A 22,229-nucleotide genomic window follows, 5' to 3' on the forward strand; every position below is an offset into this window, starting at 1 on the left:
TATGCATGAGGGTTCGAATCCTTAGCAAGTACACTAATTAATAAACTTATTTTTCTTCTTTTGCAAGTAACCTTTAGATAGTAACACCTATTCGCACAAAGAACAATCAAAATAATTCTCGTTGAATACAACGAATGTGAGGGGTGCTAATAACTTTCTCTTGTATAACCGACTTCCTTACCCTGTTTCTATTCCACTTGGATTTTATCGATATTTTCCCTTTTCTTCGGGATAAATAAAGTTTAGTGGTGATTATGTTGTATCTTCGAGCGTGCGATGCGCTCAGGTATTTTTCGTGGCGCGACAATAGTGAGTTGATTGATATGTTTGTGAGGTGGTGGTGGTAGTGATTTTGAATCTGCACATAAGGTGTTTGATATAATGTGTGAGAGGAAACATAACTTGGATACTCTTTACTCATCTTAGCCTAAATAATGAGCAAAACGAAAAAATTAAAACAGCTTCCAAGACCACATAAAACACCAACAATTTTGTGACTACTATTAGCCTTATTGTTGATGGAAACAAGATGGCATGTACGAATTTGATGGCATGAACAAGATTATAAATAATAGCACTAAATGTTGTTGATACCAAAGCCAATGCAGTGAAAAAAAAGATTTTGGATTTGATACAATGATACTAACATGTTTAGATATTGTGTTCAATGTTACCGGAGTTTGATGAGTTGGATGATTAAGAAATGGGAGGATGATGATGTTACATAGAGATTGATAATGGAATGTTACAGGAGGAGGATGAAGTTGAATGTATATATAATTGGAAGAATTATTAATCACAATGAAAGTTGTAGCCTAATGGTTCAATTGCATTGTCCTTAAGAGAGGAAACTTGTGCTTGAATCCTGCCTTTTTAGCTTTTAAAATTTTAAAATTTATAAAAAAAAAAAAAAAAAAATTTATGGATAAAAAGGAGCACTTGTCTTCCTTTGAAAATTGTCTTAGGGGATCTTTTGATTCTCGATTTTATTCACGGTTTACAAAAGTTTTGAAACACTACATATATCCATTACTATACAAACGGGAGGCTCCAATATGTAAAAGGAGCTTCAATTTTGTTTGTTAATATCTTCCTTTTCTCTATAACAAACATCACTTGTCCAATAACGATCTTTGTGATCACCGCAATGAAAGTTAGCAAAAACATAGAACATGTACGAGTCAAACACTACAAATAGGAAATTCATCCTCCATGTATGATAACACATCAATCCACTCACTTAAATGACAATGTATAAAAGATAAGAGTGTTAAGTTTTTAAAATCTAAGAGACAAATTTAAGAAAAGAAAAGTTAAGTTAAAAGGCCTCAAACAAAACTATACTCATATATACATGCTGCTTTCACATGGCCATAGATCATCACTCAAAATGCTAGTTATCATGACACATTCCATACCATCCCTACAGACAGAAATAGTTCTGGAGTTTACCCCAAAATCAAAATTCGAAGTTGGCTTCTTGTCTCTCATTTCCGTCCACGCAACCGGATTAGCAGCAGCAACATCAAACATATGAAAGTATACTTAGTCAGCCTCTTTGTCAGTTAAACGTTTATACTCATTCCTCTCCTCCTCCCAATCGCTATTAGCATCACAATGTGGAGCATCATAATGTGAATCCGATTTATCTGAAGACCGGGTCCGGATCCGCGTCCAGTACTTACATGGAGCAACTGAATCACATACATAGCAGTAACACTGTATTTCAAATTCAACCAGAAAAAGATTATTAATTCAGAGACAATGTACACATGAATAAACAAAAAACATAATAGACAGTACCGTCTAGTGATTATACATTTTCACAAGAACTCTCATGAGGTGTAGTAGTAAAGGGAAATTTAACACAGTGATGTCTAGCATGCGGATAATCTCTACAAGCCACCTGCAAATTCCTCAAAAAATATTTCATCAACATAACTCAAAATAAAATTTGACAACAACTAACCCATTTGAATCTAAAACTGAGATTAATAATGACAATAAAACATTGTATGAACTGATACAGTACATAATAAATAACCTTAAATACAGTTTTAGTTCTATAGTTATTTGGAACATTGTTTTTTTAGTGTTGGTACTTACTTTACCTATACAAATTACAAAACTACAAACTTGAAACTAATCCTAAATAACTGAAACCTATGAAGTATGAAACCTAGTAAACAATAAAAAAAACATGTTTTTTCAGGAGGAAATTGTGATATTTACCTGACCCTTTTCAGCAACAATGGAGATATCAGAGGTATCATCATCGTTAGTGTTATTCTTGTTCCCCAGTGAAAGCTTTGAGAAGTCAAGGGATTCAAATGGGTCGAAATCCAAGATGAAGCATTCCTCGGTTTCCTCATAAAGTTTGACATCTTCTTTCCTTTTGAGACAAACGACGGGTCTGATTGGGGTTTCCGCCATGGGTGAAGAAAGGTTGGAACTTTTGCTACACTCTTTCTCTTCTGCCATGGTTTTGTTCTTCTTCTCTGATTTGAACCAAGAAAGTGAAATAATCAACAACGGAACTAAAGCAAAAATTGAATTCCAGTTTTGGAATGAGATTGCGATTGCGAAACCTTTCGTGTTCCCTGAACAATACGGCATCGTTTCGACGCGAGAGTGTTGGTGATTTTGAATACTGTAAGTTTTTTATTTGGCCCAAGAATGAAAAATGTTTGAAAGTTTGAAAGCCCAGAGGAAACGACACTTACCCAGTCAAGGAAATTTTTTGATTTATCTACTTCATTTTCAAAAATACTGCTTTTTTTCGGGATTTTTCTTTTGAATAGCCGTTAATTTTTTTATTTATTTTAGATTTTAATAAAATTTAAGATTTGAATTACTCAAAATTTTAAATTTTCAAAGCTCTACTTAAATCTCGAATTCTTTTATCAAACCATACTCAAAATGATTACATTTTTTTAAAAATATTTGTATCAAACCAAACTCATTATGATTTTTTATTTATTTATTAATTCAACCTCATTCTAACACTCCTTATTTTTTTAGGTTTAATTGTTTTACCTTTTTTTTTTTTTTTATCGATCATCCATTTTAAAATCTACGATTTTGATTTCTCTTTTAAATTTTTAGATTGAATTTTAGTCCCCAAAAAGGATCAAAAATCTAATACAATACTTACAAAAAGGACCAAAATTGTGGCTTTTAAAATGGATGGATCAAAATCTAAAAAAATACAAATAGAAGAACCAAAATTACAATTAAGTATATTTTTTATTATATTTTTTAACTTCTTATTTAAATTAAAAAGGGGCAAAACCATGAAATAAATAAATAAAGTAGGCACATGACAAAAAATATAATCTCAAATCTAATTCTATAATTTGATAATCCTATCTTATTTTTGTTGAAATCCAACAAAAACATTCGAGTGAATTCCGTTTCATCAAGTAAGATTAGAAACCTTTAAATCTATGTTTCCTAAAACATCCGAGTGAACTTCGTTTCATCAAGTAAGATTAGAAACCTTTAAATCTATGTTTCCTAAAACATTCGAGTGAATTTCGTTTCATCAAGTAAGATTAGAAATCTTTAAATCTATGTTTTCTAATTTATCTGCATACTCGCATAATGACTATCTTTCCTAAATATGTGTGAAGTAAAAAATTGAAATAACGCAACTTGGACAAGCAAATATGTCATCTATTCCTAAGTTGCCACATAACAACATAAGAGTTTCTATTTCTATAAGTTGAAACAACTAAAAAGGAGTCGATTTTCAACCATATATTTGCCCAATTCTTACTAATAATTGTTTCCATTGCCCAAATGATTCCCTTAAACTCAACAAACAAGCATTAGTAGACCCCAAATTACACCCAAAGTTACCAAGATGGTCACCTAATTCATTCCGAAAAATTCCACCACACAGGCAACAAAGATATTCTACCAAAAGCTCCATCAAAGATATTCTACCAAAAGCTCCATCAACGTTTACCTTGATCTAACCATATTGTGGATGCGACCACAAAATCACCAAAACCATCTTAGGATGTGGCAGATGAAGAAAAACCTAAAATTCTTTAACAGCAAAAAAATCTTTAATAGAAGAATTCTACCCTAGCTTGTTTTAGAAGAATCCTTCAAATAATTTAATGTCTGAAATTGCAAGTTCATCAAAATAGATCTTCTGTAGGTCAATTATATGTTTGTTTGGTTATTTTATTTGAAGTGTTTACGATTTATAACTTTAATTAATTTTTTATACTTTTTTTTATTATGAAGTCATATATATATATATATATATATATATATATATATATATATATATTATATATATATATATATATATATATATTATAATATATATATATATATATATATATATATATATATATAATAGGAAGGTTTTATCTTAAATATAGTTTTTTTTTTGTCTTGGATACATTACCATATATTAGATTTTCCTAAGTGTGATGGGATTAAAGAGAGCGTGAATAAAAATTAAGGAATGAAAGACAACAAAGTTCATAAACTCAGTCACCTCTAAAGTATCAGAAAGATCTTCAATTTTATATTGGATAATCATAAAATTTAAAAATACTTTATATAGAGTGACACTCTTCAACTTATAAGTCTGTTTTGTAAGGTTAAATTAGGTCAAACTATAATATAATATCATAATCTATCGATCGGACTATGGGTTGTTGGTGCACAAGATGGAGAAGATGAAGATGGAAGAAGAGAAATATAGAATAACAAACTTCCACTACTTTGTTAAAACGGTCACAACAAAAAATGATTGCACACACACTATTATATTGTATATACACTATTGACAACATATTATATATATATATATATATTATATATATATATATAATATATATATATATAATATATATATATATATATATATATATATATATATATATATATATATATATATATAATGTCATGTAGGCAACATGCTAACCTACACTAACTAGGATAAGCTTAACAAAACAAATACTATCAATTTTGAAAATGAATTACTTTTAACGTCATTCCTTAATTCCTATTCAGCTAATCAAAACTAACAACACCAATTACATCCCTGAAGTGGAGAAATTGATCAGTCGTGATTATTTTCGTCAAAACATCTGTCAGTTGCCTCTAGGGGCTACATTTCATAACTTCTAGCACTCCATTCTAAATAAGACTTCTCAGAAAATGAAACTTGGTCTCAATATGCTTGCTTCTCTCATGCAGCACAAGGTTCTTGGCAAGATTGATTGCAGGGTTGTTATCAATCATCATCTTAAGAGGCTTATTTGCCTTGATCTTCAGATCCCGCAATAAGTTCATAAGTCAAATAGCTTGACATGCAACCATAATACCTGCAATATATTCAACTTCATAGGTTGACAGAATAACAATTGATTGCTTCTTGGAACACCAAGAAATAGAACTTCCCAAATATTTAAACAAATAACTAGAAGTACTTCTTTTGTCAACTCTGTCTCCACACCAATCAGAGGCTAAGTAATTCATCAGCTTTGAACTAACTTTTTTTCCAAAAGGGAACAAAGTTCCATACTTCAGAGTCCCCTTAATATACCTCAGAATCCTGACAGCAACTTGGTAATGAGATCACTTCGGTTTACTCATGAACCTACTAACTATTCCAACTGCATAGAAAATGTCAGGTCTGGTATTACACAAATACCTCATAGAGCCAACCAATTACTTGAAAGTTGTGGCATCTACATTATCACCTTCAGAATTAGAATCCAATTTGTGATTTGTTTCTGACGGTGTGACAACAGCCTTACAATTCAGCAGCTTGAATCTCTTCAGAAGCTCAAGTTCATATTTTAGCTGATGCAAAATGACACCCTTCTCATAATACATAAACTTCTTCCCTATGAAATATGTCATCTTTCCTAGATCACTTATCTCAAACTCATTCATCAACACCTTCTTGAAATTAGTTATCTCATGTTCACAACTCCATGTTAGCAATATGTCATCAACATAGAGGCACACAAAATCATATTGCCTTCAGAAGTATGCTGAATATAAATGCCATACTCCATCTCATACTTTTTGAATCCTTTGAGCTTGAAAAATAAATCATTTTTCAGATTCCAGTCTCTAGGAGCTTGTTTCAGTCCATACAACACTTTATGTAACTTGTACACCATCCTTTAGTGGTTCTTTTTCACAAATTCAGGAGGTTGTGACACATATACCTCTTCTTGTAATGGTCCATTAAGAAATGCAAATTTCACATCTAAATGCATCAGAGGCTAATTCCTATTAGCAACTATCGCAATCACCAGTCTGATTGTCTCATGTCTCGCTATAGGAGCAAACACCTCAAAGTAGTCTAACCCATATTTCTATAGAAAACCTCTTTCCACTAACCTTTCTTTGTTTTTGCCGATTGATCCATCTGGCTTCAGTTCATCCTTGAAAACCCATATGACGCTGATGGATTTCTTGTCCATTGGAAGCTTAGTCAACTCCCAATTCTTGTTTTTTTCTATAGCCTCAAGTTCTTCTTTCATGGCCTTCAGCCACACTTTCTTCTTGAGCGTTTCTTCAACACTGATTGGTTCAAAGTCTACTAACATGGCACATTGAATGGCTTCTCCTTCATAGTCTACTTCAGTATCTTGTAGCATGTTAAACTCTACAAACCTTCTTGGTATGCGTTTGATTCATTGTGGCCTCTGAACATGTTCAGAATCTCCTTCGAATGCTGGAATAATACCAGATGCTGGAAATCCATAAGTACCAGCTTCAGAGGCACGACCACCTTTAGAGTCTGGATAATTCCCAAAGTCTAGATCTCCACCAGAGTCTGAATCACCATCAAAATCTGGATCAGAATCAGATTCACCTTCAGAGTCAAACTTGCCTTCAGAGACAGACTCGCCTTCAGAGTCACCTTCAGAATCAGCTTCTGATTCTAACTCACCTTCAAAGGCAGATTCTCCTTTAGAGGTTAACTCAGGTGTTAACACTACACCAAAGTTAGATTGAGATTTACTCTAACCTCATGCTTCTGATTCTTTCACAATGACATTTTTGTTGAATTCAATCTTGTCAGTGACATGACAATAGATCTTATAAGAACATGTATTATGGTACCCTACAAGCAACATGACCCTGCTTCTGTCATCCAACTCCCTTCTCTTAGCATTTGGAACATGTTTGTATCAAATAGAACCAAATACCTTCAGATGGTTCACAGTTTGCTTATCTCTAGCCCATTTCTCCAAAGGAACAATTTCTTTCAGCTTTTTGGTTGGAAACCTATTGAGCACATATGCTGAGGTGGAAACAGCTTCTCTCCACAAAGTGTGAGGTAACTTTTTCTCCTTCAACATGCTCCTTGTCATGTCAAGCAAAGTTTGATTTCTTCTTTCAGCAAGACTATTATGTTGAGGAGTGTATGGAGTAGTCACCTCATGCTAAATTTCATTCTTCTCACAGAACTTTTTAAACTCTGTAGAGTTATACTCACCTCCACCATCAGTTCTGAGAGTTTTCAGCTTCTGACCACTCTGATCTCAGCCTTGATTCTGAATTTCTTAAATTCAGCAAACACCTTGTGTTTGAACTTAATAAGGAATCCCACGTCATTCTCGTGAACTCATTAACAAATGACACAAAGTATTTATTTCCTCCAAGTGAAGGTACTGAAAATGGTCCACACACATCATAATTCACAACACCCAGAGCATGCTTTGCTCTTGGAGGCATTTCAGATGCAAATGGAAGTCTTAGTTGCTTCTCTCTCTCATACACACATTTCATGACTTCTATGGCTTCTTAATTGTAGGAATTCCATGTACCATCTTCTTTGAATTCAGATGCCCTAAGCTTCTGAAGTTCAGATGACCAAATATTTTGTGCCATAATTCACTTTACTTCACAAACACTTGTTTTACTAAGACATTCAGAGTCTGCAACGTTCTTTAACCAAAATTAATCAATCATTCCAAAGGGGTCCAAACACATCAAAATTTCTTATTCCACCATTGTATTAGCTTGATACAGGCACAATAATAACTAAATAAATAAAATTTCAATTTTCAAAGCATTGTGAATGAAACACACATCTCCACTATAATAAGTAGGGTGAGACAAAATTGGTTGAGTTTATGAGTTATGCCACAGTTTATAGCAGTACTTTTATTTCGTTAACAAGGAGAGAAAAATGAAATAAGCAACAACAACCCAAAAGTCATTTATAGTAATATTTTCAAAGTTAAAACAGTTGCAATAGTTACAAATTAATGATCTGATTTCAACACCAAAATACAAGGAACAACACATAAACCATTTTCAACAGTTAAAAATTAATGATAGGATTCGAAACCAAATATAGAAAAAACTGAATTGACATTACACATATCACAACAACAAACGCATAACGCAAAAGAAAGTTTTTCCTAGCGTTACCGTAATTGAAATGATGACTCAAATCAAATAGTAGCAGCACTACAAGCTTTAGAAGATTCATCGAATCAACATATCCATGATGCTTTGACCTCTTATGCAACCTCAAAAATCCACTTAGCTTGCTGAAACTATTGGCCGAATTAAACTCAGAACCATATTTATACCTGCCAAACACAAAGCACAACTTGCAACCAAAACAGACATAGTTTGTGAGCAAAATCATAAACACATGTGATCAATGTGACGAGTTATGTGGTGTTTTGAGCAAGGTTGAAGGTTCACGGTTTAAGGTTGTTCACTATTGTGTTTGTGGGATTCTTGAAAAATGAATGAAGGGTGTAAGTTGGAAGAAGGTCTTGCCATTGTTAACTCGTGGTGGATGTTTGAGTTGTTTGAAGTGTGAATCGGTAGGTTGATTAAAGCTAGTAATGCGGTAAGTAAAGTGTTGGTGTAAGCCATATAGGTCAATACTTTTGGTACTTGTATCGAATTATTTATTAATAATAAAATATTTTTTTCTTTATTATGTTTGTTTAATAAAGTCCCGAGAATATCTAGTCCGTTTAATGTATCAAGTGTGACTTAATCATGAGATCCCATTAAACATAAGGACACTATTCTTAAAGTATCTGTAGTCGAGCTTTGTTGTGAAGTGGGATAACATTAAAGCATTAAGACTATTATGTATATAGATTGATGATCGCATCTAATGGATCATGGATAAGGAGTTATCAAGTCTCAAACATAGGTATGAATATTAGGAGTAATATTTATACTGGATTGACCCGCTATGAGAATACTATATAGAATGTTATGCAAAGTGTCATAAGTTATTCTCATGTTGATAGTGGTGTATACCACCCTTCAGCCTTAAACCACTATGGACCCTAGATGTAGAGTCGAGTGCCTTATTGTTGATCAAACTTTGTCTGTATCTGGATGACCATAAAGACAGTTGATGGGTACTCCACGAAGCATGCCAAGGGACATGAGTGACCTAGATGGAATTTGCCCATCCTGTGTAATAGGATAAATGTCTAAGGGCCCAATATTGAACTGGACAAGGATGACACGATCTATGCCTTGTGTTCAATATAGAATTAAAGGCTAAGTGGTAATTATACACATAAGTATTATCACAAAAGGATTTGTCAGATCACATGACATTTTCGTGTCTTGGGTAGCAGTGATGTGTTGCTAGATACCGCTCACAGTTTATCATGTTAAATATGTGATTTAATATAATTACCAATATCGTGAAAACCTACAGGGTCACACACAAAGGACGGATTGATGAGAGATAGAGTAAATAAGGAACACCGTAAGGTACAATGCACTTAAGTAAATTGTAGAACATCGTAAGGTACGGTGCACTTAAGTAGAATACAAAATAAGGTAAAGTACCACACACTTAAGTGATTTTGGTATATCATAAGATATGAGTCACATACACTTAAGTGGGCTTTTTAGCTTGCAGCCCACACAAGTGGTTCTATAAATAAAACCCTTGTGCGAAAGCATTTGACTAGATGAATTCATTTCTCTATTTCTCTCACTTAAAGCCTTCATTCGTAGCAGCTAGCACTGAGACTGAAGGAATCCATTCATGTGGACTGAGTAGAGGTGTTGTCACCATTCAACGTTCGTGATCACTCCTTCGATCTGCATCAAGGGTTTCAATCGCCACAATAGGTAACGATTTTATCACTGATCATGCCCATTCGTAAGGATCACTAAAGGAGAAATTTTTAATTTCTGCTGAGTTTTGGATCACTATTCTCCTTCATAAAGATGGAGAGTATCATTGATGGAGTATGTGTAGAAGGTCGGATAATCGAGTATCAAAGGATGTTGAAGGGGTTAGGAGGATGTTTCGGTGACAGTTTAGAGATGAGAGGAGGTCGAAGGTTGTTGAGGGTATCTTTGTATTTGGCACGATAGTGATGCACGATATGTAGAGGTTTCGACGGTGGCTTTACGGTGAGGGATGTATTTCGATCAGAATTGAAGTTAATGGATCAAGGAAGGGAGGTTAGGGGCAGAGGAATGGTTCAGTCACAACGGCAGAAAGGTTGATGCGAAGGAGAATTTTGATGTTGAAGAATATTAAAGTGAGGTTTGAGAAATCTGATTCTCAAAGTGTATAACCCCTCTTCTAAAAAAACTGATCACACATTTTTTTCTAGTGAGGGAAGATGATCCAATAATAAGGACGTGTTTGGTGATGGGTAGTGAAAAAAAACCATTTTTCATCTTTGGTGGACCATGTGTCTGCTTGTGCTCTCCATTCTGCTTCTATCCTGGCCAATAACTTAATTTAATAGCATAAAAGAGAAAAAAAAGTAAAAGGAGATTAAACAATTAAAGTCGAATCCAACGGTCAATATTGCACGGGAGAGATGACAAAACCAAAAATCCTGGAGGGGATCTATTTCCATATTATTCTGCAGGAAAAAAAGAGAGGAATGGAAGGTGTGAGGGACGTGTGGCCATCGGTCATTGGAAATGAGAAAGTATTCTTTTATTTTTCTTGATTAATATTATTTATTACTTAATTTTTTTCTAATTTTGATTTGATGAATGAAATAAGTGTGGATAGCTAATATGGGTTATTGATTAATTTGAATCAATAATTCAGATTAAATTAAAGAAGTACACAATAATCTAAAATACCAAAGTTGCCCCTCCTAAAAGCTTTATAAGATTAAAAATTAATTAAATCGATTAAATCAACTAAAAAATCACATCTCTTAAAATAAACACAATTAAAATAAACTGAAGGCAATAAAAATTCTATTTAATTTTTCTGAATTTTTTGACAAAAGAATAAAAATAAAATGTTTGAAGATGAATTAAAATCGAGCGCAAACGTGCTCAAAAAAATAAAATGAATGCACTAGAATGATCAACACAAAATAAACTTCTCAAAAACATATAGATTTTTATTCAATTTTGAAGTAAAAAATGCTCGATTGAAAAGACTCAGGCTGATCAAAATGTGACCGAAAAATGAGACGAAAAATAAAACGAGCACGATAGGTTAATTACGTGAAACATATATTAATAAAAATGATGTCTGCATGCCCGATATTTAATTTTTTTACCCACTAATTTTACGTATATTTGAGAAACGATTCAACCAGTTTATCTGTATATCCGAAAACTTATTCAGGTTAACATTTTAGACATTATGCATGATGAAATGCAGGTTATACTATGTGGATGATGCAATGTAAAGATAAAGTTGAATGTATGAAAGTTTTAAAAATCCCCGGACAAAAATTGGGGTATGACACATATGTCCAAGGAACTAAATTTTCTACCTAACTCCAAAGAAAGGGTGGAAAGATTTAATCTTCCAAGTCAATTGGATTATAGATATGACTATGTCACCGAAAGAAAGGCTAAAGGTCAAAGTGGTTAGCAATGGATATACCTATTACTACATGGTGGTTGAAAAAGGCTCAAAGTTATAAACAAAAAATTGCCTCAATGTGTGTCAGTTAAACCAGATAAACTGAATTGAAAATAGATCAAACCAGATAAAAGAATAATGCATGGATACACTCATAAAGAAAGAAAAGTGAATACTGGAAAGTATTTGGGTCAAACCTTACTAGGTGAAGTATCTGTAGGTTGAGTACAAGTTTGTTGATTCTTTTCTCATCCATTGCCTTCAAGTTTCTAGTTGTTATTGCGATGATTAAGTTTATTTTGGATCATCTCTTTAATGCTAAAGTGATAAACTTGCAAATATGAAGGAAAAAAAACAGCTAATAACTCGTTTATTAAAGAAAGTATATAGCGTCATGGAAGGGTTATGCCCGAGTAGCTAATTCCTCTTTTGGAAGGTCTCGAATAAAAATAATGTAGATTATACAAAAACAAAAAACTGGTTAAAACCGATGAGTTTCCTCCCACCCATCACTTCTTTAAGGTCATAAGCTTGACCTTTCGATTTTTGTGTTAGGGCGACATATATGACACGGAAAATACATCATCCTTATTCTTCCTTTTGTTTGGTAGGAATTTCATCACTTTCAAGAATTAAAGGTTTTTCTTCCATATTTTATTCAGTTTGATAGTATCGAACAAGGCATAAATCTCATCCAATACTTCATCTATTTCTCCTCTTTTATCATCCTTGTTTTTAGGTGTAGGACTATTATTTTGTTGAAGATCTTGTAGTTGGATATCTATGTCTAAATGAATGATTAAATTTGGAGCTTCATCCAAAACTATATAATCTTCATATTGCATTCTTATTCTTTTCCCACATATATTTTCCACCTCTGCTTCTTCTATTCCTGCTTCTATTTCTTCATCAGATGGTGTGCACTTTTCTTATTCTTTCTCTTTTTCAACTCTTCCTTCATCGACTACCTCAAATTTTTGTTTGACTTCTCTTTCAATTTCCGCATCTCTAGGACTATCTAACATATTTTCATAGAACTCCCCACCAGATATAAGTTTTAATGCTAATTGACTAGATATTTGATCAAGCCGCATCTCTAAATTCTCGAAGGATGTTTCCATGTTACTTTGCACGGTTTCTTGATGCCTGTTGATTTTTTCGAAATTGAGTTGAGTCATCTTTATAAACAGAGTCAAGGTTCCTTCAAGTTGAGATGATGAGTCCTCCTTCCATAAATGATCAATGTAAGGTCTTGGTTATGAATAATTTCTAGCATTTTTCAGAATGAGCGTTTTTGCTGCAAGTTCCTTTGCATAAGATTCAAACTTTGCAAAGGTATCATATGCGTCATCTTGCATGTCTGTCTTAACCTCGCATACAAAACAAAAAGAAGAATACCTTAGTAGCACTGCACTAGATAAAGAAACTTAAACAAAATAGAAATAAAAAGAAAAATAAATAAAAAAGGAAAATGAAAAAGAAACAAAAATAAAATATTTACAATTGAAAAAAAGTTTAGAAAAAAACTAAAAACGTTGCACAAGCGTCACCTTGTTGAGATTTCAACAGTCCCCGATAACGGCACCAAAAACTTGATGACTTCTCAGTAAGTGTACCGATAATGTCGAAGTAAGAAAAGGATCGAATCCACATGGGCTACTTCTAACAAGACAAATTATGTGCAATGTTTAAAAACTAGTAAAAAAATGGGGGGTGAGTTTCAGTGCGAAAGGTAAATAAGAGATTAAACAAAATTACGAAAGCGGTCAGATTGTGTTTTAGAATCCTCTATTTTGCTATTGTTGATGCTTGATGCTTTGTATGAATGATCTTATCACTATAACCCCACATCAAATTAACAAAACCGTTATAGTTGATCCTCGCGAAATAACCCATTAACAACTACTCAGAGCTTTCTATCCCTAGTCCGCCAACGTAAGCAAGGTTAAGCGATATACAAAATGTTAGTTTCCTATTCCACTACTCGGGGTCTCATATTCTTATTAAATCAACATAAGTACAACAATTTCCCTAGGTCCCACACATAGACTAATGGTCAGTATTTTTTATATGCCCAAAATCAATTTATAAGAATATCTCACATAAAAAGCATTAAGAACAATAAGCAATTGAATGACATTATAGATCAAAAGGTTCATACAAAGTCAAATCAACATAGAATCCAACAATACTGAAATAGGTTCATCATAACACAATCTAACATAGAGGAGCTTAGCTAGTCCTAATTCAGATAACAATACCATCTTTGATAGATGAAAATAACATATGAATTTCCTTGAAGTAATGACCTCCAATGACTTCAAATGCCCTAAAAATCACCCTTGATGCTCTCAAAATCATGTTTTACTCTCCAATTTTTGTAACCCTTGTCAAAGTGTAACACCCTTCTACCCAAACGACATATTTAAATAAATTATCAGAGTACAACATGTAGAAGAGTTTACATTTCTTACAACATAACACTTATCGCATCACAACATATAACATATTATTTATTTTATTAAAACTTCGCAGCGGACAACAACACAAATATTATCATTCATCATATAACAATTCATAATAATGTTTCAACATTATCTCAACAAAGTATCTCAACATATTAGTCATCATAAACAACGTAAATAATAACCAATTATCTATCGAATCCCATAACCCCGGTGTCACATGACCAGAGCATTTGACTCGACTCCGTAGAATAACTCTACACTTATTCTTCAAACCTCAACAATAGCTACTCCTCTTTATCTGCACATTGCTCATCATAGATGAACATAAACACATGCAGAAGGGGTGAGAATTACATTATTAAATAATAATATAACGACAGAAATATAAACATAAATATATTTCACATATGCCAACACAGCTCATCATAATCATCATAATCAACATACTCATGAACATCAACAAAACAACATATCAAATGCAATGCACACACCCATGCATGACTCAACACGACTCGGTATACCCATTTTGTGACCAACTACAGGATCACCACTCCCAGATTCATCACCATAGAATCCGAGTTCCCCGCAAGGAACCAAGCCTCTCCACAAGCCCGGAGTCAACAACATCATTGGAACTCAGTCCGTTCATCACTAGGCATCGGCCTTTCATGAATGCATGCACACCAAACATGCATCATAATCAACATAGCAACAACAACATCATATAGTCATGTTATCATCATCATTAATAGCATGACATACAACTCAACAAAACAACAACAACATTACAACGATATCACATCTGGGAGTTTAAAACGCGAAAGCTGTCCGTCAAACTGATATGGCGAACGCCATTAGGCTAATGGCGAACGCCATTAGCGTTAAACGCTCTTATTCTGGAAAAACTGTCCGTCAAACTGATATGGCGAACGCCATTAGGCTAATGGCGAACGCCATTAGGCTAATGGCGAACGCCATTGGCGTTAAACGCTCTTATTCTGGAAAAAAAGCCCAAATGGCGAACGCCAAAGGCATAATGGCGAACGTCATTTGGCTGTTATGTGCATAAATAAGATTTTAAGTGCGGAAACAGTGGACGCGCGGGCTTCTAAGCATATAACTCAACAAAACTCACAGATCGGAGAATTTCCATCAAAACCCCAAACTTTCCCAATCTCCCTAAAATCCCCAAAATCCATCAACAATCCAACATATATCATGAATTTGCTCGCATATTATCGTTTAATAAGGTTCAGACCCCTTACCTCTTTGGATTGAAGGAAGTTCTGAGCAATCTTTGGCCTTTTCCTCTTCCTTCTCTTTCTCTTCAGCGTTTCTCCCTTTCTCTGACTCTGAGGCAAAAATACGTGAAAACACTCTGAGTTCTCACCTTGGCCTCTTTTATCCACTTCCACTTTTACCCTTCCACTCTTCATATTCCATTTATTTTATTTATTTAATTATTATTAAAATAAATAACATCTATAATAATAATAATAATTCCCAATATTATTTAATAATTCATTTTACCTTCAAATAATCATATTAAAATAATATTTAAATTAATCTAACAATATTCTGGGTGTTACAACTCTCCCCCACTTTAGAAGTTTTCGTCCTCGAAAACATACCTCAAGCAAATAGAGCCGGATACGACTCCTTCATCTGATCTTCACGCTCCCAAGTCAAGCTCTCACCAGCTGGACCTCCCCAAACAACTTTCACTAGAGCAATCTTCTTACCTCTCAGGGTCTTCTCTTCTCGGTCATCTATCCGAATTGGCAACACCTCAACGGTCAAATTATCCCTCACCTGGATATCATCCAACTGAACAACATGCGAAGGATCCGCAATATATTTTCTCAACTGAGATACATGAAACACATCATGCAGATTAGATAGCGATGGCGGTAAAGCTATCCGATACGCCACTTCCCCAACCCTCTTCCAAACCTGATACGGACCCACAAACCTCGGAGTAAGCTTTTTAGACTTTAAAGCTCTACCCACACCTGTCGTCGGAGTAACTCTCAAGAACACATGATCTCCCTCTTGGAACTCAAGTGGCTTCCTCCTCTTATCATGATAACTCTTCTGACGACTCTGAGAAATCTTCATTTTCTCCTGAATCATCTTAACCCTTTCAGTCGTCTGCTGCACAATCTCAGGTCCGAGTACAACACTCTCACCTGGTTCATACCAACACAATGGAGTTCTACACCTCCTACCATACAATGCTTCATATGGAGCCATACCGATACTAGCATGAAAACTATTATTATAAGTAAACTCCACCAACGGCAAATAACTATCCCAAGAACCACTCTGCTCCAACACACAAGCTCTCAACAAATCCTCCAAGGATTGGATAGTTCTTTCAGTCTGACCATCAGTCTGAGGATGATAAGCTGAACTCAACCTCAACTTAGTCCCCAACGCTTTCTGCAAACTTTCCCAAAATCTAGAAGTAAATCTGGGATCTCTATCAGACACAATACTGGATGGAATACCATGCAGCCTCACTATCTCCTCAATATACAACTCTGCCAACTTCTCTAAAGAGTGATTAATCTTCATCGGCAAGAAATGCGCCGACTTAGTCAATCGATCCACAATCACCCAAATAGAATCATTACCTTTCACCGTCCTCGGCAATCCCGTCACAAAATCCATGGAAATGCTATCCCACTTCCATTCAGGAATCTTCAAAGGTTGCATCATACCTGCCGGTTTCTAATGTTCAATCTTTGACTTCTGACAAGTCAAACAGGCATACACAAACTTAGCAACATCTCTTTTCATACCAGCCCACCAAAACAACTTCTTCAAATCTTGATACATTTTAGTTGCACCTGGATGGATACTCAATCCACTCCTATGGCCCTCTTCAAGAATACTCTTTTTCAATTCAGACACCTCAGGAACACAAACTCTACCTTTAAATCGCAGGATGCCATTCTCATCAATCTCAAAATTACCACCATTACCCTGGTTAACCATAGTAATATGATCAACTAGAGCGACATCAACTTGCTGACCATTCCGAATATCTTCCAGAATTTCACTAGTCAACTTCAGCATACCCAACTTTACACTATCAGCGGAAACTTCACAACCCAAACTCATATCACGGAACTGTTCAATTAACTCAAGCTCCCGAACCATCATCATAGACATATGTAGAGACTTTCTACTCAGCGCATCTGCAACTACATTAGCCTTACCGGGATGATAACTCAATTCAAAGTCAAAATCCTTCAGTAATTCTAACCACCTTCTCTGCCTCATATTTAACTCTTTCTGATCAAACAGATACTTCAGACTCTTGTGATCACTGAACACTTCGAATCTGGAACCATACAGATAATGCCTCCACATTTTCAACACAAATACAACAGCTGCAAGTTCTAGATCATGCGTAGGATAATTCCTCTCATGAACTTTCAACTGTCTAGAAGCATAAGCTACAACTTTACCATTCTGCATCAAAACACCACCAAGACCCATCAAAGAAGCATCACAATAAACAACGAAGGACTCACCAGGATTAGGCAAGATCAACACTGGAGCACTGGTCAACCGCCTCTTCAACTCAACAAAACTCGCTTCACAAGCTGCATCCCACACATACTCTTGACCCTTCTTAGTCAACTGCGTCAACGGTAATGCCAACTTAGAGAAACCCTCAATAAATCTGCGATAATAACCAGCTAACCCCAGAAAACTGCGTATCTCAGTAGCAGACTTCGGAGTCTCCCACTGTAATACAGCATCAACTTTAGCAGGATCAACAGAAATCCCACCACTCGAAATCACATGGCCAAGGAAACTCACTTCCTTCAACCAGAACTCACATTTAGATAACTTTGCATATAATTTCTTTTCTCTTAACACCTGCAAAACAATTCTCAGATGTCCTGTATGCTCTTCTTCCGTCTTAGAATATATCAATATATCATCTATGAACACCACAACAAAATTATCAAGGCACGGATGAAATATACGATTCATATATTCCATAAACACACCTGGAGCATTAGACACACCGAATGGCATCACAGTGTATTCATAATGACCATACCTCGTACGGAAAGCAGTCTTCGCAATATCATCTGACTTCACTCGGATCTGATGATAACCCGACCGCAAATCAATCTTACTGAAAACATGAGCTCCAACCAACTGGTCCATCAAATCATCAATCCTCGGCAATGGATACCGATTCTTGATAGTCACCTTATTCAACTGCCGATAATCGACACACAACCTCATCGTACCTTCTTTCTTCTTCACTAACAATACTGGTGCACCCCAAGGAGAAACACTTGGACGCACAAACTTCTTCTCAAGCAATTCTTCAAGTTGCTTCTTCAATTCAACTAATTCAGTTGCCGACATTCTATAAGGAGACATCAACACTGGACTCGTACCTGGTACTAAGTCAATGGCAAATTCGACTTCACGTTCTGGAGGTAAATCACTTACATCCTCCGGAAACACATCCTGAAATTCACAGACAACAGGCAAATCTACACTCACCACTTTCTTATCCGCTTGCAGAGACGCAAATAAAGCGAATATCTGAGCTTCATCTTTCACAAAATCCCCCACCTGCCTAGCAGATAGAAATCTTGCCTCATCATTCTCACCAACTTCAGAAAACCGCACCGTCTTCCTATAGCAGTTGATAAACACGCCATAGAATTCTAGCCAATTCATTCCCAGAATAATATCAATTTGGTGCAAGGGTAAGCACACCAAATCAATCACGAACTCTCTCTCAAAGATCGTCAAATGACAACCTCGACAGACAACAGAAGTCTTCACAGAACCATTAGCAGGAGTATCTATCACCATACTTCCGCCTAGGGACGACATAATCACACCAATCCTGGTCGCACACTCATACGAAATAAACGAATGAGTAGCACCAGTGTCAACAATAGCAAGCAATTCAACATTATTAATCAAGCAAGTACCTTTAATCAGATTATCTTCTTTAGGAGCTTCAGCCCCACTCAGGGCAAACACCCTACCAGTAGTATGAGCTGCAGTAGCCGCCTTCTTCGGTTTCGAGCACTGCGAACTGATATGGCCTTTCTCGCCACAATTAAAACATGTCGGACCAGCATCCTTACATTCAGCAACTCTATGACCAGCCTGACCGCATCGGAAACATCTCAGCACTTTCTTGGTACAGCTATCAGCACGGTGGCCTGGCTCGCCACACTTGAAACATTTACCAGCTATGGGAGATCCTCCCCCACTTGGCTTCTTCTCATCTACTACTTTCTGCTTACCTTTACCATTCGGAGATGCATAAGGACTACCACGATCCTTATTCTTCTTCTCACTAAGACTCTTGTAATGAGCAGTCCTAGCCTTGCTATCTTCATCAAATATCCTGCACTTATTAACCAGTGTAGGAAACCTACGAATCTCCTGGTAACCAATGCCTTGTTTGATCTCGGGACGCAACCCGTTCTCAAACTTGACACACTTGGATTCCTCAGCATCAGCATCATTATAATGAGGACAATACTGCACCAGCTCCTCAAACTTCGAAGCGTAATCAGCAACAGACATGTTACCCTGCTTCAGTTCTAGAAATTCCATCTCCTTCTTACATCGCACATCAGCAGGAAAATATTTCTCCAGAAAGACCGTCTTGAACCTTTCCTAAGTCATCTCAGCACCTGGTACTTCAATTCTCTGGCGAGTGTTATCCCACCAGTTTTCAGCCTCTTCAGATAACATATGCGTACCAAACTGCACCTTCTGTGCTTCAGTACACGTCATCACCCGGAAAATCTTCTCAATTTCCCTCAGCCAAATCTGAGCACCATCTGGATCATAGCGCCCTTTGAATGTAGGAGGGTTATTCTTCAGAAACCTTCCCAAATTCTTAAACTCGTCGACCGGCGGATTCTGCTGCGCCTGCATAGCCTGCGCCATAGCAGCCAAAGCCTCAGCAATCGCACGGTCATTTTCTCCAGCCATACTCTGCACAACACAACCACCACCGTTAAATATCGACAGTGTCATTTACACTAATCGACCAACAGGGAAAACATCACATTATGACTCGACTGGACTGACTATGCTCTGATACCACTAATGTAACACCCTTCTACCCAAACGACATATTTAAATAAATTATCAGAGTACCACATGTAGAAGAGTTTACATTTCTTACAACATAACACTTATCGCATCACAACATATAACATATTATTTATTTTATTAAAACTTCGCAGCGGACAACAACACAAATATTATCATTCATCATATAACAATTCATAATAATGTTTCAACATTATCTCAACAAAGTATCTCAACATATTAGTCATCATAAACAACGTAAATAATAACCAATTATCTATCGAATCCCATAACCCCGGTGTCACATGACCAGAGCATTTGACTCGACTCCGTAGAATAACTCTACACTTATTCTTCAAACCTCAACAATAGCTACTCCTCTTTATCTGCACATTGCTCATCATAGATGAACATAAACACATGCAGAAGGGGTGAGAATTACATTATTAAATAATAATATAACGACAGAAATATAAACATAAATATATTTCACATATGCCAACACAACTCATCATAATCATCATAATCAACATACTCATGAACATCAACAAAACAACATATCAAATGCAATGCACACACCCATGCATGACTCAACACGACTCGGTATACCCATTTTGTGACCAACTACAGGATCACCACTCCCAGATTCATCACCATAGAATTCGAGTTCCCCGCAAGGAACCAAGCCTCTCCACAAGCCCGGAGTCAACAACATCATTGGAACTCAGTCCGTTCATCACTAGGCATCGGCCTTTCATGAATGCATGCACACCAAACATGCATCATAATCAACATAGCAACAACAGCATCATATAGTCATGTTATCATCATCATTAATAGCATGACATACAACTCAACAAAACAACAACAACATTACAACGATATCACATCTGGGAGTTTAAAACGCGAAAGCTGTCCGTCAAACTGATATGGCGAACGCCATTAGCGTTAAACGCTCTTATTCTGGAAAAACTGTCCGTCAAACTGATATGGCGAACGCCATTAGGCTAATGGCGAACGCCATTGGCGTTAAACGCTCTTATTCTGGAAAAAAAGCCCAAATGGCGAACGCCAAAGGCATAATGGCGAACGTCATTTGGCTGTTATGTGCATAAATAAGATTTTAAGTGCGGAAACAGTGGACGCGCGGGCTTCTAAGCATATAACTCAACAAAACTCACAGATCGGAGAATTTCCATCAAAACCCCAAACTTTCCCAATCTCCCTAAAATCCCCAAAATCCATCAACAATCCAACATATATCATGAATTTGCTCGCATATTATCGTTTAATAAGGTTCAGACCCCTTACCTCTTTGGATTGAAGGAAGTTCTGAGCAATCTTTGGCCTTTTCCTCTTCCTTCTCTTTCTCTTCAGCGTTTCTCCCTTTCTCTGACTCTGAGGCAAAAATACGTGAAAACACTCTGAGTTCTCACCTTGGCCTCTTTTATCCACTTCCACTTTTACCCTTCCACTCTTCATATTCCATTTATTTTATTTATTTAATTATTATTAAAATAAATAACATCTATAATAATAATAATAATTCCCAATATTATTTAATAATTCATTTTACCTTCAAATAATCATATTAAAATAATATTTAAATTAATCTAACAATATTCTGGGTGTTACACAAAGTGCAAAAATTTCCCTTAAAAAGAGCTCATAATGGATCAATCGTGTCATAAAAAGTCAGAAAAAAGGACCATCGCGTACGTGATGACTTACATCGTGCAATGCAACTTTTATGATACTATCGCGCGTGCGATACTACGCGATGGTGCATGTAGTTATTTTCGAAGCTGCACTATTTT

The 22,229-nt window shown here is 35.7% G+C and overlaps 1 protein-coding gene across 4 annotated transcripts; it reads right to left on the reverse strand.

Annotated features, from left to right (window-relative positions):
• Positions 1 to 1,175: 1,175 nt before the first annotated feature.
• LOC127081193 (RPM1 interacting protein 13) lies at positions 1,176 to 2,734 on the reverse strand. 4 transcript variants are annotated; one of them, XM_051021476.1, is made up of 4 exons: positions 2,589 to 2,734; positions 2,233 to 2,498; positions 1,820 to 1,906; positions 1,176 to 1,719 (listed from the first exon to the last, which is right to left on the reverse strand). In XM_051021476.1, exons 1-4 carry the CDS (start codon positions 2,614 to 2,616, stop codon positions 1,546 to 1,548), a joined length of 555 nt encoding a protein of 184 aa, XP_050877433.1. In that variant the 5' UTR covers positions 2,617 to 2,734; the 3' UTR covers positions 1,176 to 1,545. The 4 variants fall into 4 exon arrangements, with proteins under 4 accessions (XP_050877433.1, XP_050877432.1, XP_050877435.1 ...); XM_051021475.1 differs by having other exon boundaries at positions 2,233 to 2,720; XM_051021478.1 differs by having other exon boundaries at positions 1,549 to 1,694; positions 1,804 to 1,906; positions 2,233 to 2,720.
• Between the last annotated feature and the right edge of the window lie 19,495 nt (positions 2,735 to 22,229).

This window comes from Lathyrus oleraceus, chromosome 5 (assembly GCF_024323335.1).
Source record: "Lathyrus oleraceus cultivar Zhongwan6 chromosome 5, CAAS_Psat_ZW6_1.0, whole genome shotgun sequence".
In the NCBI taxonomy this organism is placed as follows: Eukaryota; Viridiplantae; Streptophyta; class Magnoliopsida; order Fabales; family Fabaceae; genus Lathyrus; species Lathyrus oleraceus.